Below are 19,029 nucleotides of genomic sequence, written 5' to 3' on the forward strand. Positions count from 1 at the left end.
ACACATAGAAAAAGGGCTTGCGCATCAAAAAGTCCAGTTCCTTCGCGAACAAAGTTCAGAATCAAGGTTCGTAGAATGGAGTGTACAATTGGGGAGCAGCTCACTTTTTTGTAGGAGAGATAAGAATGGAGTTCTTCACGAAGTTCGAGACAAAGGAAAAAAGAAAAGTTTCTCTATAGCCTCTTCGTTTTGAGACATTATGGCTTTGGGGTCGACCCCGGTAACAAAGAAGGAATCCATAAAAAAAAGGGATCCAACACCATGATAAAATACTACCCTCATGATTAGACCATGTCCCTGAAATTTGATAAAAGAAAGGTGCATTAGCGGTTAATACGTTGTAATTGGATAAGTTATTAGGAATATGACGGAACGAAAGACCAAGGAAAGGAATAAGAATGCACCAAAATGCAGGTGCTGCACCAAACACTGGTGGTTCTTTCAGTAAAGTTGACTGTCTTCCATGCGTAGCTGTGCGCAGCCGATGCGTTCTATTATTGCTGCATTAAAGCGTTGGGGAAGAAGTCTCGTTAGTCCAGCATTTTGGATGTGAATCATCCCTATCGAAATTCCAGTTTCAAAATTCCGGCTTTCCTTTGCCAATCAAGCGGGGGACGTACTACTGATTGATTCCAGGTCAATTTGACCAGGGAATACTTATAATATAATAGAGCGGAAAGCAAGCAAAATAAATTCCAATGACTCGAGATCTGGATAGTGCATTAAGCCAAGTAGTAGAAATTGACCTAAAGCAACGATGCTTGTTTGCCGACTCCTCTATTTATAGATTTTTATTCTATGATGGATGGAATAAGTAGCACCGACATTCTTAAACCAAAGGCATCACTGTATAATATAAGTTACTTTTTGGAGTTATGAAGTAGTCTTTCCGCATCCATTGGATAGCTTGACAGAAGAACCAGAAATGTTTACCTACATGTATATCTATTCCTACTTGGTTGCTCCTGCCTGGGGGGTGTATCATTCTACGAGACAAATTGATTAGCCATTTCCGTGCAGTCTCATGTTCAAGAAAGACATTGATTGGAGTAGAGTGCATCCAATCCAATGAAAAAAACAAATTCTCGTGCAAGACATAATTGAAATTGAATTTAGTGATTGATATTGGGTCGAGCTAAAGTCGAGCAGAGTGGACCTGAAAACCACCATCTTCTAATCAGAACTTAATTTGAAAGCCATATTTCGACCCAAAGTTTCGGGATGCCCCTAATAACCAACGAATGGCAAACTTTTCCTTATGTAAATCCTATTATCTTGATTTGTTGTAGCTGCTATATGCATCCATGAATGAGAACATCTCATTCCAGGTTGTGTCTATGAGCAATCCATGTTTGGCAAAGGGAAGTCATCTTTCAGACAAGCTTTATTTAGGTCTAAAAAATCAACACAGCAACAGATTTGCCTATTCTTCTTGACAGGGACTGTGTCAATAGAACAAAGTGGGACTTCTATCAAATAAGATAGATGCTTCCACTAAATAGAAACACTTTCTAATTAGTCTAATGTTCAGAACCTCCTGCATTCATCTCCTCTCTTTCGAGATGTTTGAACGATCGGAGGCAAAGCACATGATCAGAACTACGACTTCAGCTACTTGATCAAAGTATGGAAGCTAGAATCGTGCCTAGTGTATCCTAGCTATATATCTAGTTTTGGCCATATGGATATAAAGAAAAAAGCCTACACAAGAGTTTGGGTTCACTTTGGCCCTTGTGGAAGGACCTACGACGAATAGACTCATTTGGAGGACTAAAACAAACTTCATCTTTTGGTCAAAATGACATCCTCCCGGTGATGATTGAGAGTTGCTTAGATGAGGCCACCATGCTATCCGATCGATTTAGTCAAGAGAGCGACATCCATCCTCCCATAATAGCCAAGTAGAGAGGGACATAAAGGAAAAGCAGGTAACTGCTCAGCGCAGCAAAAAAGAAAAAGAGAAGGCAATTACAACCTCGATGGAGAGCATTGAGGAGTCTGTTCACTCAGATTTAGAGACTAGAAAGAGTAGCGATGACAGTTCAAGTGATTATAGATTTGGTGGCCAGAGAGGGAGTGGAGGACACTAGATCAATATTTATGTGACAACCGTAGGATGGTCTTCGATTCATGGGTGAGTTCCCATTTATGTATGCCACACAGGATAAAGGCTACGATGCATGAGTAGGCAGAGCCTGAGGATACGATTACATATAAGAGACGAACTTCTTGAGGTCATTCAGGAAGATACATGCGGAACATGACCTCGCATGTGGAGTAGGATCCATATATGTATTAGGTTCGAGTCATATATTGTTTCTTATAATCCACAGCTATAGATAGCTTATGACTCAAACAGATATGGAATATGGTGCGTTTGAGACATCGTCTTTTCGTGACTATTATCCTACGCAGCCTAGAGCATCTTACATATAGAATTTTGCTGCCGGCATATTCGGATAGGCTCCTCCATAGCCATATTATCAGCTAGAGGATACCTCTCAGAGGCAAAGTTTCAGTAAAGATCTGAGACTGGATATAACTCGGAGTGCATTTCTTATGATTTGAGCGTACATGATACAATATTGGTTGGTTAGAGGAGTGGGTTGATGCGCCTTTTGATTATGTTAATGATTGGATATCTACGAGAGACATCGCCACTTGATAAGATTCTGAGATATTGGTATATATCAAGGTATGCTGAACCGGTATCGAGACCCATATTGGTCTCAAGTTTAATTAATTATAATCAATTTTTTTCAACTTTTTTAGTGATTTTAAGTATAATTTGATATTTTTTGATGTTTTTATGATTCCAGTTTAACCTAAATGATGCATTTGTTGTTTTAAAGTTATATAAAACATAAAATGATTAGTGAGATGTATTCTACAAGAAGCAACATAAAATATCTTAAAATCAACTAGTGAGATAAAAATATCATAATACAATCAATTATATATATTTACAGTACAATATACATACTGATATCTAAAATTTCGTCGAGTAGCGATGCCTCATAGATATTTGATCATTGACATAGTCTGGAGGCATATCAACCTACTCCTCTAACCAAGCAATATTGTAGTCTTGTTTGTTCATCCCATAAGGAACGTGCTCTGGGTTATAAGTACTCTTGAATCTCTTGCTGAAGCTTTGGTTCTGAGAGGTATCCTCTATTTCATAATACAGCTGTGAAGGGGTTCATCCAAATAAGCCGACAATAAAATTCGATCCATAAGATGCTCCGACGGTATAAGATAGTGGCCACTGGAAGACGATGCCTTAGACACACCATATTCATATCCGTATCTGTATGGTCATAGGCTGCATGTGGCTGCGGATAATAGGATCCAGTGTACGACTCAGAATTTGATATGTCTATGGATCTACTCCACATGCGAGTTCATCTGCAGCTGCTTTGTGCCCTCCTGAATGACCTCGAGGAGCTCGTCTTCTTTATGCAATCGTATTATTGCGGGCTCTACTAGATCGTGTACCGTGTTCCCTATCCTGTATAGCATATGTAAACTAGGACTCACTGATGAGTCGAAGACTACCCTGCGGCTGTCTCATAAACAGTAGTCTCATATCCTCCATTTTCTCTCTGGCCAGTAGATCCATGACCATCAGAACTGCTGCTTTTGCTCTTTGAATCTGAATGAACTAGCTCCTCTACACTTTATGGGGCTGTAGGTGCATTTTGTTTTTCTTTTTAGTGTGCCGAGCAGGTGCATGCTTACCTTTCGTGCCTCTCTCTGTTTGCTTACTCTTTGTGCCCCTCTTTGCCTGCTTACTTTTCATGCCCCTCTCTACTTGGCTATGTTACGAGGATGGATGTTTTTATCCGGACTGAGTCGACCGGAAAGCGAAGTGCCTCGTTTTTAACATTCTTGATCATATCTCTAAGAGAATGTCTTGGACAAGGAGTCATGTGATGAGCACCTTAGTGACCCCTGTGGCCGTGGCTGATCAGTTAGAAGGTTGCGTGGAATATTGCGATCTGCCTATTGCCCTGTATCAATCCTAGTCTCGCTGGCTATGAAACTGGCTTGTCGTGGAGGTGATCCTCGCTTATCAAGTTTCGGCTATTGTTGCTGGCCCACAAGCCATCCGATCATAGGATTATCCTCATCGTCAACAAAAGCACTATGGATCGAATCTGTGTACTTTAGCTTAGATATAACTCATATGAAAGAATTAGAATGTATGGAATGTATTAATTGATTAATAGATATCTAAAGTAATTTTGCTTAGATGATATGTATGGATGGACGGTCAATCCCGAGGCTTTGAAATATTCTTATACCTGAAGAATAATGGATGATTGAATTACTGGTTGGGTTGTTTTCTTATATTTGTATATAATACAAGAATGGAACATCAAAGACACAGAAGCTAATAATGCTGAAAGATTTAATTTCAATACTAAAACTTGGGTGAGAAATTTTGCTAACTTATTGTACTTATCAATTCATTTTATATCTGAAATCTTGTTTCTAACGTTTATAAGGCTTGCAACTTTGCCAAATCATATATTAGTTCATTAGGAGACTAAGTTTTCTTTGTCCTCTACTAAAAATAAGGTAATGTCATCATAGACTGGACATTGTCAGGGATAAAATTCATAAACTAAGTGATAACATAAGTTAATCCATTGTAATTATTTCATCTTCTTTTATAATAGAATAATTAGAGAGAAAAAATGAATAGGTTTCTCATCAACTTTTCTTGCAGCCTCTGCTTTAGTGAATCTTTGATCTGCCATTTTTAGGTAAAGGTAGTAGCAAGATAGTGACGAGTGATAAGGCTATGTGTCCATGAGGTTTCTTTAATATCTGCTTCATCTTGATAATCCTTCATATCAGCGAATTGATTGGCTTCAATACTTATCTTGTTTGATTTGTTCAGGCAAGTTGTGGTAACTTGAAAAAAATAATACTGATGATTACAAGGTGAAATTGATGATGATAAGAGGTGAAAGAAAATATTTTTTGCCCGTGGTGATGAAATGAAGGTTGGTGCTGATGGAGCTTTAGTTATTTACTGATCGTGCATGTCTTCTATGGAATTAGTGAACTGTTGGTGCTATCTTTTGTAGGGTTCATTTGCTCTATGACTGAAAATATCTTATAAGTCATGGTTAAATTTTGGCATCAAGAATGATAAGAAATTGAGTCCAAAAAATGTAGAGTTGTATCGTAGTCCCGCATCCTATGCCTGAACTTACTTCCAATTTTTTCATTTTAACCATTGTCACGCAATATATTTATGGTGCGTGATTGAACCGGACCTCTCCAGTTTAGCTACAAGTTTGAGAAGATCTAAACTCTTCATATCTAGATATCAGCTAGTTTACTCTTGCTTTACCCCATTATTTGAAATAGTCTTTTCGTTGCTTATTCATGATTTATTGTTATAATTCCAGTTTTTGAAGCAGTCAGTGCATTGTAACTACGAGAAGGTTTTCACTTGTTCTTTGTACAAAGTAACATCTTTCTCTTCATATATTTCATTTTGCTCTATATTATACAAAATTAAACCACATTCTGTTAAGTGATATTTATTACCTAATAATCTTGTTATGGGCATTCCTCATATTTTGCATCGCATGCATGGCACATGCTTGAACTAGTACAAAGAAAATGCTGTAAGTTGGGCAGGTGAAGACACAGCCCCCAAAGTCTAATTGCGATATTTAATAGAAAGAGCTGTCTCTTTTTTCTCTATTTTGCTGGGGCAGGGTAGGGACCACATGAAGGATCATCCTATTTTTGGGGACTTGCATTCTGAGAGCATGGCCTATGTCAAGGGAGAGACTAAATCCCCCTTTCTCCTCTTTTCTTCCTCTCTTTCTTTTATGGAAAGACATGTGCATAGCATGTGTCAGATGCTACTATGAGCCATTTCAAGCTAATACTGGTTAGTCCTTCAAACTTTAAAAGCTTCATCATCAAGCATATTTGGGTCTGCTACATTCGAAGAACTAAAGTGGGATTTTCTTCTAACTAAAGTCTAGTTTACTTGTTAAAGTTTGTCGAATGTACAGTTGGGCCCTATTGTCTTGAAACCTTGGTTTCTTGTCCCTGGCCTGAGTATTCTGTCATAGACATATGCAAATACACTGAGTTGGGTACTTAATAAAGAATTTTACTTGATTGCTGTGGTTTCTATCAGTGTATGGAGCTGAGTTAGATGTCATGTCTGATATTTGTCTGTGCTTGCAAATTTTATATTTCTATGCCTGGGTCAGAAACCTTTTTGCAGATTGCATAAAAATGAGTATCTGTAAACCAGATCTATGCATTTTGTGGCTTGATATGGTTAGATATTTACAAGCCTAATCAATATGTATAGCCATGATGAATTCATACTTACGTTTTCCCTAGTTTGTTTTAGTTATTGCATTAATTATTTTCTTGTGTGAACTTACATGTTTTACTTGTGCAACTTGCAGTTTACTGATGAAAATGGACAAAGGCAACATGTATGGCAGACTTCATGGGCTGTTAGCACCAGATTCATTGGCGGTATTATCATGACTCATGGAGATGATGCTGGCCTAATGCTTCCTCCCAGAATAGCACCAATACAAGTATGTTTTCCCTTAAGGGTTTGGGGATAAAGTTGTCTATATTCGTATCAGTATTCTTTTGTATTTCTTCTGACAAGTACTTAGACAAATTCATGATAAGTTTATATGCCTATAAGCTAAAACATATCAAGCTAACATGTTCTTTGATTTCACTCTATATCGTACTCATATAGCATTTTTTCTTTTTTGTCTGGATTGGAAATGCTAAGCTAATAAAGGAATATTCCAACAATGGACGGGTATCAGAGAGGCTAATAAGTATCTGGTGGGATCTAGCAATTAGCCAAGATTATAATGGTCCAGTAAGCGCTGGTAACTAGGTAACCCAAGTTCTAGCAGGTCACCAGACAATTATATTTGTGAAGTTTTAAGTGCATTACTGTGGGTAATCTTGGAACGAAGTATGAGACAAAATGAACTTTTAACATGACCGAGATACGTATATTAATGCACCAACATATGATGGTCACAGGACCAAAGAATCATAGCTGTGAGTCAATTAGATTGTTTGCAAAACTAATACACGGTTCCATAGATTATATTGTGGTTTTAACATTGAATTCACATTAATACCTTGTTGGTGGAAGAATGGGAATTTCTAATAACTCTTTTGTTGGATGATGAATGATGATTAGCTTTGTTTGCATGGGGAAAGAGTTTTCCATTTAAAATTCATGAACATTTAACTTGTGTACTTATGGATAGTGCCCAATAAAGTAAACAGCATTTTTTTACTTTTAAATTTCAAGAAGGTAATTGATTAAAGTTCAAAAAATATAATAAAATTCTGCAGTCATTAATTCCATTTAGGTGTTTCATTAAGTTTTGGATCAGAAAGGATCCCTTTGTTTCTTATAGATTGGGTACAAAGTCTAAACATCATAATTGGGTCTTAACGAAAAATCTTTTTGGCAGCATTATGTAGATGATCCATAGATTTACATCACATCGTGGAATCGTGCCAAAAATAAAATATTTTGGCCTGATTTCCCTTATTTTCTCATTTTTTTGATGATTTTCGACCTTAAAATGGATAAAAAGGAGAAAGAGAGGGAGAGGACCATTACTTGTTTTTACATTGGATCTGGCTTAGATCCGGTGCAATTTAGCTGCTACAGTGATTTTCACAATTTTTTAGAGAAAGGGTGTGGGAGGGGCTGAGAAGACAAGGGAGATCTTCTTAGCCTCCCACCTATTTTATTCACCAGGGGAGGCCATTTTTGGGTGAAACCGGGTTGAACCATGGCTTGTATCTTGGTTTGCCTCAGTACTGCTTTGAACCGTCTAGTTCATGTCGATACTACTCTGTATTGTTTTGTCCTTGTTTCTAACTTCCCCATTTGTATGCTCGATACGGCCTCAAACCAGGATGGTTGTGTCGTGCAATTGTCGAACACTCTTGCTAACATTAGTAGACACCTTAAAGTGGATGTCCAGCTGTGTCGTGTCGCTGTTCAAAAGTCCTAAGTGCCTAGAATTTGAGACATTTAAAATATGAAGTGCCAAGTAACATAAGGGGTTTGAAAGGTTAGAATTTTAGCTGGGCCTTAGATGTACAGAGAAGAATGAACTCCCGACCTTTCCCCCAGAGTAAAGGTGAGCTAGAAAAGGTAGAAAAAGGAAGGAAAGAGGGGGGATGGCGGGGTTTTGAGGGGGCTGGAGTAAAATTGTGCTAATATGATTATGTCTCCGCAAGGACTCAAGTTAGAAATACATATTGTACTTTGTTTGGGTGAATGGATGCTTTGATTTTGATTCAATGAGTGAAACGGGCATGATTTGCCATTTCAAAAAGAGAAATGGGGCTCGAAATATAACAATGTGACAAAAGAATCAGATCCCATAATCCAAATTAGGGATTTGCCGGGTCCCTTAGGGACTATTGTCCCTAAAATAGCGAATTTTTTTTCATCTTACTATTTAATAACTCATAATCATATCTTGTTAAAGAAATATTTGCTACTTGACAATTTTAAACAGACTTTCCAAGTACTTAAATACTGTTTAATAGATGAAAATAGGAGAATTTATAATCCCGATCCCTGCGGTAACATAATTTTGAATCCATTCCATTTGAATTGGTGCTTTCTCCATCACGATTATTGTGAAGAGACATCTACAATAATTAGCCTTGGACAATTTATTTGTGAAAATGTATGTCTATTCAAATACGAATCACACGTAAAAAAATCTGGTCAAATTTTAATTGTTCATGTTGACTCCTTAGTTATAAGATCGGCTAAACCCTATTTGGCCACTCCAGGAGCAACTGTTCATAGCCATTATGGAGAAATCCTTTACGAAGGAGATACATTAGTTACATTTGTATATGAAAAATCGAGATCTGGTGACATAACGCAAGGTCTTCCAAAAGTGGAACAAATCTTAGAAGTGCGTTCGATTGATTCAATATCGATGAACCTAGAAAGGAGAGTTGAAGGTTGGAACGAACGTATACAAAGAATTCTTGGAATTCCCTGGGGATTCTTGATTGGAGCTGAGCTAACCATAGCCCAAAGTCGTATCTCTTTGGTTAATAAGATCCAAAAGGTTTATCGATCCCAGGGGGTACAGATCCATAATAGACATATAGAAATTATTGTACGTCAAGTAACATCAAAAGTGTTGGTTTCAGAAGATGGAATGTCTAATGTTTTTTTACCTGGAGAATTAATCGGCTTTTTGCGAGCGGAACGAGCAGGGCGTGCTTTGGACGAAGCGATCTGTTATCGGGCAATCTTATTGGGAATAACGAGGGCATCTCTAAATACTCAAAGTTTCATATCCGAAGCAAGTTTTCAAGAAACCGCTCGAGTTTTAGCAAAAGCTGCTCTACGAGGTCGTATTGATTGGTTGAAAGGCCTGAAAGAGAACGTTGTTCTGGGAGGGATTATACCTGTTGGTACCGGATTCCAAAAATTAGTACACCCTTCAAGGCAAGACAAGAACATTCATTTGGAAATCAAAAGAAAGAATCTATTCGAGTTGGAAATAAGAGATATTTTGTTACACCATAGAGAATTATTTTGTTCTTACGTCCAAAACAATTTCCATGAGACAAATTTCCATGAGACATCAGAACAATCATTTACACGATTTAATGATTCCTAAGAGCAGATTCTTTCCTTTCACTTTAACTATCTTTCAATTATCTGGTCCGATTATTGATTTGGTAAAAAATAAGTAATTAAAAGAAATTAATGGTTTGGGTCGTGTATCAACGGTCAATCCCCCGTAGAAGGTTCCATCGGAACAATTATTTATTTCAGGGTAACTCGTCTCTTTGTTAAAAAAAGGAAGTCTGGGGAAAAATGACAAGAAGATATTGGAACATCAATTTGGAAGAGATGATGGAAGCAGGAGTTCATTTTGGTCATGGTACTAAGAAATGGAATCCTAGAATGGCCCCTTACATCTCTGCAAAGCGTAAAGGTATTCATATTACAAATCTCACTAGAACTGCTCGTTTTTTATCAGAAACCTGTGATTTAGTTTTTGATGCAGCAAGTAGGGGAAAAAACTTCTTAATCGTAGGTACAAAAAATAAAGCAGCGGATTCAGTAGCATCAGCTGCAATAAGGGCTCGGTGTCATTATGTTAATAAAAAATGGCTTGGTGGTATGTTAACGAATTGGTCCACTACGGAAACGAGACTTCACAAGTTCAGGGACTTAAGAGCAGAACAAAAGATGGGGAAACTCAACTGTCTCTCCAAAAGAGATGCTGCAATGTTGAAGAGAAAATTATCTACCTTGCAAACATATCTCGGTGGGATCAAATATATGGCGGGGTTGCCTGATATTGTGATCATCGTTGATCAGCAAGAAGAATATACGGCTCTTCGAGAAGTAAGGATAAGGCAGGTTTAGGAATCCATAGGGAGACAAATGGAATTCCAATTAGAACAGTTACCGAATTGATGATTTGATGAGAAAGGGCAAAAATAAGTTTGTTTCTTAAAGAGGAAACTGAGAAATTTATTAGTGATTGCTGTTAATTTTCTTTAAAAAACTTGGAACTCCATGGATCCTCCTAATTACAGTAAGCCATGGAACTTTCCAAATCCTAGTGTTGATGGTTTTAGGGCCTTATCATAAAAACCTAAAATTACATGACATTTTTTTTGAAATCTGGATTGTTGACTTATATGTTTCCTTGACAAAACTTATAAACAACTCTGTATTAACTAAAGGTTTTAAATTTAAGGAAATAAAAACCAACTGTCTCAAAAGATATTGACCTACCTGTTTTTGATTACTTCAGTAACTAAAAAATGGTCCTTTTTCCTGCCTTATAAGATGCTGTTAACTACTTTTATAAGATCTTTTCCTTTAAAACCTAAGACCTGAAGTTGATTCCATTTGTTGTTACCAGAATGGTTACTCTATTTTTCATCCCATCATCATAATTTGTGGAACAAGCCTCATCTGAATCATCGTTGCAATTCTTCGGCCAAGATTTTGATGACAAGTTATGGACACACAAATGTGCACAAGGAACAGGATCTTGTTCCATGCTAAGAAGGGATTTCATGAGATTGCTCTTGCTTTTCCAATATTAAATAAAAGATCAATTATCACCTCTTGTGACTTCGACCAAAATGGGTATGCTGGGACATGCTATCAAATTTTTACTAATCTCTAAAAAATATTCTTTGTTCGGCATGAACATAAAAGACTTATCATGGTAAATTTTCTCTTTTCACATATGATACTTATTTTGTGACATCCGTTAGACCCTAATGGTATTTGTGGAGACATGGGTAGTGCTTGAATGATATATATCCTGCCTAAGAAAATATGGATGAATTTGTAATGTAATGAGACAGAAGTATAAATGCCATATCATGCCACTATATGCACTGCCATCTAACTTTTTCAGAAGGGCCATCCTTTGTTTCATATCATATCCCATTTACAATTCATATTAGTCAAGTTGGTTTAGCAACTATGCTGATCTTGACTAATTCTTGCATATGTTTACACGAATTTGTATATCTGTACATTTATGCATTTAGCATGTGTTAGAAAATTTATGTTCATGTCTGCATATAGGAAATTTTCAATTAACGTTGTTCATATTTTTTTTCATATTTTTTTCTTCTGATATTTATGGCCTAGTAGCTGGAAACATGGAAATTTCCAATTAACTTTGTTGGTCAAAATGGGTGAAAGTGATGACGGATTTAGCCTTTCTAGCATGTTGGTTAGAACTTAAGAATATGACCGCGGTTGACTATGCTTTGACCTCAATTTGTTTTGGTAATCAAAGACCTGAAGTCCCAATCTACTCTCTGGGAAAAAAAAGCCCTGTTGGCATTAGCCTGTACAGATGACTGTAGACCAAACAGGAACTTCTCCAACCTACAAAACTTGGGAGGAATATGAGTGGCTTCATCTGCAAGCCCATCAGCCACCTGATTTCCTTCCCTGGAAACATGGCTAATTTTTTACAGAAAGAAACAGACAGTCCCCCCCCCCCCCCCCCCCCCCCCCCCAAAAGATCATGCTTTAATACATATATACTGGCTGATCTCTCTGTGTTAATTATAAGGATACTAAATTTCTTTCAAAAAATCTCATACCACCAGGTGATAATAGTGCCCATTTGGAAGAGAAGCAGATGAGAGAACAAAAGTTTTTGAATGCTGTGGCCTCCCTTGAGAGAGTACTGAAAGCATCAGGAATCAAAGTCAAAGTTGATGACTCAAGAGCAGAGGGACCCCCGGGATGGAAATTCAATTTTCTGGGAGATGAAAGTAAGCACTTTGCTGCCTTGGATGTTTCGTTCTGAATGTCAAGTTTTCATCAAATGCCTATTTTATCAGTATATGTGCGCTATGGCGCACAAGCACATGCACATGCAAATGCACGTGCACGGTGCAGCACATGCACGTTGCACGTGCAGCACATGCACGTAGAGAGAGATGAGAGAGAGAGAGAGAGAGAGAGAGAGAGATTTGACTTTTGGATTTAATAGTGCAAAATTGATGATAGGCCATCCAAGTAGAAGCTAATATTGTTTACAATATGTGTATCACATTTTGACATTTATGAGAGACTAAAATCAGACATTTGGGTGCTCTTGTATTGCATCAAGGGAAAAAGGGAAAACATAAAATTGGTGTTTCAAAATCAAACAATATTTTTCTAAGATTTTGCCTAGAAACAGTTAAAACTATTGAAATTTGCCCTTGCATGTTTAAGAACCAATCCAGGTTTCAATTTATACAACATTATACTTTTTCTTTCTTTTCCTTTTTTCTCTCTTTTTTTTTTTATGCTCAGGGGTTAGAGCCCACCTAGTTTATTAGGGTGAAGTTGGAATTCAATCCCAGGCTACTAATATCCAATCGCTAGGGACATTATTGACATTTGGAAGTGTCACCCTCTCCATTATTATGTATTTTAACCCACTAGAACTGTTTTCCGCCATCTATATATGTGTCCATCTATTCATAGGTAGGAGGACCTCCATAATATGAATTTTCCTTTTGATTTTTCTTTTCATAAAATCTCCTCTTATTGCTATTATAAATTGAACCCAAAGAAAGTCTATCTATACTGCAACCATAACCTTGGGTTTCAATTCTATCAATGAACTCTAATAGAATCATTTGCTGTAGGCATTAAGGGGAACCTTTATGGTTAATATATTTTTTGACCAATATATCCCCAGAGTCAACCATTCTCCTCTCGTCGGTGGGAACACCACACCTCTCCCCCTACCCTCATCCCACAACCCAAATCCCGCCTCTTGCCTCAATCCACCCCGTGCCCCAAATCCCCCTCGATCCACCCTCAATTCGCCACCCTCTTAATCATGATATGCCACCCACCCCCTATTCTCATCTAGTCTTGGATGAAAACTAAGGGGCTCTAATGATGATGAGGACAACAAGGAGCTATTGGGGAAGGAGATGTGCTTGCAGTCAGGGTCAGTGAACATGAGCTGGTGGAGTTGAGTGAGCACTAACAAGGGCATGATGATTGTCTTGGCCACATGGATGTTGTCGTGGTGTAGCTTGAGGACTTTGTGGAAGTGGGCTTTGATGCAGTGGATTCATTTGACATCCTCTATTGAAGACTTGAGCTCGTCCTGAGCAAAGATGAGCAGCGCGATTTGGTGATTGTGGCTCTAGACCTTGACCTCAACAATGTCAAAATGAAGATTTGACAAGCAAGGGGAAGACCTAGAATAGAAGTGCTGCACAATTGGTGTTGGTGAGCTCGTGGGTGGCGGCGGTGGCGTTGATGCTGAGAGAATGCTTGATGTAGGAGATGTCGAAGTATTGGCGTGCTTGCAGCTGAGCGAATTACTGACATGGCATAAGTCCATGAACCATTGGCTGTTGGAGATGTAGCCCTTGATAGAGAGATCATGTTTGTGAGGATCCACCACTTCAAGAAAGATGTCATGTTCTTGCATGTTGTCTACCTTTGCTATGATTGGGGAGATAACATTGTTGATGATGAACTCTGCAAGCAAGACAAGTCAAGAAGAGAACTGGGTCCATCTATAAGGGAGGAAAGAAGGTTCTGAGTCTAGAAGAAAATAGGGAGTGGAAGTAAATGAAATAGGGGTAGGTGTTTGGAAAATGATTGGTAGGAGAATGAAGACTTGGAAGAATTCTTCCAATAAGTGTAGTGTTTTGGATACCTACAACTCCCACCTACATGTATTTGGGGTTATGTTAGGGTGGAAACTAAGATTTAGAGTTACCAAATCCAATGTTGGGTTTCTATTACTGGCAGTTTCAACAAGTAACTTTCCATTGTTTGCTTACCTATAACTGGAAGCTGCAACTGCAATTCAGCTAACTTGTTGGTCATGTAACTGGGACTATCCCATCATCCCTGAAATGGTGTTGGGAGCTTACCTTCCAACTTGCCACGTGGCTAGAAACTATCCAAGTGTTAATAACCCATGGTATGATACTATACCAGTTGGTACCGGGCCGTATCGTACCGGTACCCGGTATGCTAGTGTCGGTATGTTCTGCGAACCACGTACTGTACCGTACTGATACTTGGTACGCCTATACTATTACGGCACCTGGTACGGGGTCTGGTGATTCGGTACGGTGAACCTTGGAACTTATAACCATTGATCAAACAACAAATTTGCATTCACATGAATGTAACACTTTAATGAAACAAAATTGCAACATTATAAAACCAAAACTATTGAATCATTCAAGTACCAGTGTACCGTACTCAAACATATCTTATACAGATCAAACAGAAGTTTAATGTAACGTGGGAAAGTCTATACAGCCATTTTAGCTGATTACCCAATTGCTACCATTTCACAATTCAGCCTACAACCATTTCCAATCAGAGCAAAGTTTTGTAATTTTCAATACAATATTTTACTCGTATATAGGAAAAAGAATTATAAATCTAGCTTTGGCTAAGTCACAACCTTATTGATACATTTATGAATCATACAAATCAACATCACCGTAACGTCCATAGTCATAAATTCAATGCTTTTCTAATCCTTAATCATCCAATTGATAGGACCTAGGCATTATAAGAGGCAATCTGTTAGCCATTTGAAGGTGATGTTCACTAAACATGATGAAAGAAGAAGCTAGAATTATAGGAAATAATATGCTCCCAGGTCCAGTTCCTAAGGCCGCTAGATCAAATCTAGAAGCTATTATTGGCAAAACACCAAAAGCCCTCAAGAAGCTGAGTTCTTTGTGTCGCCAAAGATCAAGAAAAGATGCATACATACATACATACATACAAACGCAGTTTGAAAGCAATGTTCACATATATATTACTATTTTGTAACCAAGAAATAGCGGATGGGTAACAGTTCCCCTATCCTTGAAAGCACTTTGATCTTTTGAACAAGAAGGAAGCTTGGAGTTTTTAGTTGACACCTAGCGGTATGCTGTCAAAACCAATATTTTGGTAGCAGAAAGGAAGAGGAAACCAGTAACAGATGAAATATATAAACCCAAAATGGGACATAGCAGTCATGGAGCTCAGGTATAAATGGAATTGGATCATCATCATAGAGCTGAAAATCATAAAACCAGAACAAAAAAGCCTTTGGAAAATCAAAAAAAGCGATTATCTGGCTACTGGAAGCAAGTAAAATAGCTCAACAACACAGTCAATAACTTCAAAAAAAAATACATAGCTCAACAATACAATGAACTACAAATAGCTCAAGGTCACCTGTATCAATCAACAAATCACATATAACTCAACAATAAGAGTAATATGAAATGGGATAATAATGCTCGTGCCAACCGACCAGTCACATACCACTCAACAACAAGAATAATAGCAAATAGCTCAGGACTGCATGTAACAAGAAAAGCAAATGCATATAGCTCAAAACAAATTATGGAAGCAAGCATAGAAGATAGGAAGTAGCACTAACTTGCCAAGGAATGGCACAGTTAGAAATGTCAAATGGCACAGCTGCATGTATGCTACATAGCGATAGGGGAAGGTTTTTATATAATATTGACAAATTCTGGGTGTGATATGCAAACAGACTCTTTCCCTAAGAACTTAGTATTGCAGATTATGATCAATGGAGTTTATCTTCAGTTTGGATGGGCTATTTTGCCAATTTTAAAGATTTAATGAAAACTAAATGTGTGGCATGTCTTCTTGTTATTTGTTAATGGGATAAGCGAAAGGTGTGGTCTCTCCCATGACTTCTCATCCCTAATGAAGGTATGACTCGATCCCAAGTCTCTGGTTATGCACTATACTACACTACTTGCAGATTAGCTGGATCATTGACCTATTGTCATATAGTTGCAATATGTGAAAGCTAGGTTTATGAGGGGAAGAAAGCAAGATTCAATGACTATACTCTCCTGAATTGTTGTTTTATGCCATCTTATAATGTTCAAGTGTTCCTATTTTCCAGTATCATCAAGCATCCTTGTAATGACTATGATGGTGGAAGTGGAATACTCGGGGGTTAGAACTGCTTATGTGATCTAGCGAAGGATTAGGAGCTTGGGAGGAACTTTTGAAGTGTTTTGTTGGGTTAAAATGGATGACAAGGCTTCTAGTGATCTTAAAATGAATGAAGTTGTGCAAAACAAAGTGATAATAAATCCAAATATAATCAGATTAGAGCTTACTTGTTAACTGGGGGAAATAGATAGCAGAAAGAAGGAATAATAGAAAGAAAAGTAGGATGTAGAAGAAGAGAGAAATTTTGAGGAAAGAACAAGACTAGGGGAGCTGACAACAACCCAAACCTTGGCTTTCTTCTTTGTTTAATGAAATCATCTTAAACATCATCTCTGAAAGAGAGAATTATGGCCTTTATATAGAGTCAAAACCTCTAACAATGTAAAAAAAGTTCTTCTTGACCCTTGAAGTAAAAGAAGTTCTGGCCATGAATTAAAGCATAAAACGAGAAACTGTAAAAGACATAAAAGCTCCTAAATAAGATACTGCTACAGTAGTGAGAACATTTGCTTGCTGCAGTGATGCTAGTGACTTGGTAATGAAGACCTCTAAACATTACTGAAACTCTTCCTGTTAACTGGATACATCTGCAAACTAGTGAAAATGGGCCATTGATGAAAAGTAGAGCTTCAATGCATGCTAGTCTTATGCCAAGAACTTGGCCTGAACTAAAAGAAAATTTCAGCCTCGTCAGTCTTTGCTAGAATATTATGAGATTCAAGCCAACTTCACTAAAATTTGTTGAGGCAAACCCATAACAAAAGAGATACTAGCTTTTTGTTTCATGAGTTTCATGAGAATGAACTGTTGTTCTGCAGGGTGTCCCTTTAAGGATAGAAGTTGGACCTCGTGATGTTGCTAACAGGAGTGTGGTTGTATCTAGAAGAGACATCCCGGGAAAGCCTGGTAAGGATTTTGGGGTATCCATGGAGCCTTCAAAATTAGAATCTCATGTGAAGAGCAGGTTGGAGGACATACAGGCATCACTTTTACAGAGGGCTATATCATTCCGCGATAGGTAAATCTTAATATTCTGACGTCCATTACTTTTAAAATGTTGACTTGCTTGAATCGGAAGTTATATGCAACTTATATGCCATCAATAGTAAAGAACAGTAGAATAGTACGTGTTCAATTGCAGCCATCTCTATGAAAATGTATGCCATTCATTCTTTTTTGATAAATAAAGTATTATACCTATTATTTTCCAGAGATTTGAAAACCCCATTTGATGTTTATCTATTCTGGTGGAACAATTGTTGACTGATGGCTGCTGGAATGATGAGTACAGTGGTGATACAAGATGTTGATCATATATGTAAACTACATGATATTAGGTGCATATATAAATGAATGTTGTATCCAATCTTCTAGTTCTTTGGATGTTTATTCATAAAACTTAATAGACATATTGTCTGCAATCCAAGTTTTTTTTTTGGTTTTTGTGTGCGCGCACATAATGAAGGGTCTTGTGCATCAATTACAGCAATGTGAAGATCAATTGAGAACTCTTCGTTCCTGTTTGTTGTTTATTAAAAAGGCAGCCTGTTTTTTTTTTTTTGTGCTGATGTGGAAATATATGAGTATACAGTAACATTGTGGATGTGCACTCGTATGAGGAGCTCAAGGCTGTAATTGCCCAAGGAAAATGGGCAAGGGGCCCCATGGTCAGCTGGGTAAGAAACTGAAGTTATCAAAATTTTCCTTTCTCCATACTGAAATTGGGAAAAAAAAACGAGTCTCGTAATACTAACAAAGCTATAATTCCTGGTAAATTTTAGTGATAAGGAGGAGTTGAAGGTGAAAGAAGAGACAGGTGCAACGGTAAGATGCTTTCCATTTGAGCAGCCCCAGGGGCGGAAGACATGCTTCATGACTGGTAATCCCTGCAGATGAAGTTGCCAATTTTTGCTAAATCTTACTAAGTTCTCTGTATCACTTTTCCAATCACTAGCTCAAGAGAATTTTTTCCTCTTATTTCACCAATGTATTCATGTAACAATATTCATTTACATCTCAGACTCTTGCTTATTTAAATTATGTAAACTAGAGTCATCTGATCATTTCTGTGTATTGGTGGTCCTTGTAAATTTATGATTATAATGTATCACTAAATTAAGAAACTGGCACGTGAGTTTATGATCTAATCATTTGGTCATTGTTCTATCCGGTGTCATTTTTAGAGAGCTTGATAGTTCATGTAGGCTTATCTGGCTACAGAGGGCAACATGATAGTAACATATAATCTATGATTAAATTATTTACTAATATCTATTGGTGGATAATCAGCAAGATGCAACTATAATAAATGTTTTAATGATACAAATGGGTTGATATTAGCATAGTTTAAGAAAGATTTATGGAGGTCCAGTAGATTTCATTTAGAAATCCTTCGTCGAAAGTTATTTTGTCACTGAAGACAGAAGTTATGGATACTCTGGAAGTTATACTGGAACAAGCTGAAGGATGAATTCAAGCCC

At 37.5% G+C, this 19,029-nt stretch overlaps 1 protein-coding gene across 1 annotated transcript in view; it reads left to right on the plus strand.

The window, feature by feature from the left end:
• LOC103696183 (proline--tRNA ligase, chloroplastic/mitochondrial) overlaps positions 1-18,696 on the plus strand; it is a 29,263-nt gene extending 10,567 nt beyond the window's left edge. The window contains exons 7-10 of the mRNA XM_008777721.4: positions 6,456-6,593; positions 17,368-17,567; positions 18,141-18,225; positions 18,331-18,696. Of these exons, the coding sequence (XP_008775943.2) occupies positions 6,456-6,593; positions 17,368-17,567; positions 18,141-18,225; positions 18,331-18,333 (426 nt within the window). The 3' untranslated portion in view covers positions 18,334-18,696. The remainder of the gene's footprint in view (positions 1-6,455; positions 6,594-17,367; positions 17,568-18,140; positions 18,226-18,330) is intronic.
• Positions 18,697-19,029: the final 333 nt, after the last annotated feature.

Source organism: Phoenix dactylifera, unplaced genomic scaffold, assembly GCF_009389715.1.
Source record: "Phoenix dactylifera cultivar Barhee BC4 unplaced genomic scaffold, palm_55x_up_171113_PBpolish2nd_filt_p 000354F, whole genome shotgun sequence".
In the NCBI taxonomy this organism is placed as follows: Eukaryota; Viridiplantae; Streptophyta; class Magnoliopsida; order Arecales; family Arecaceae; genus Phoenix; species Phoenix dactylifera.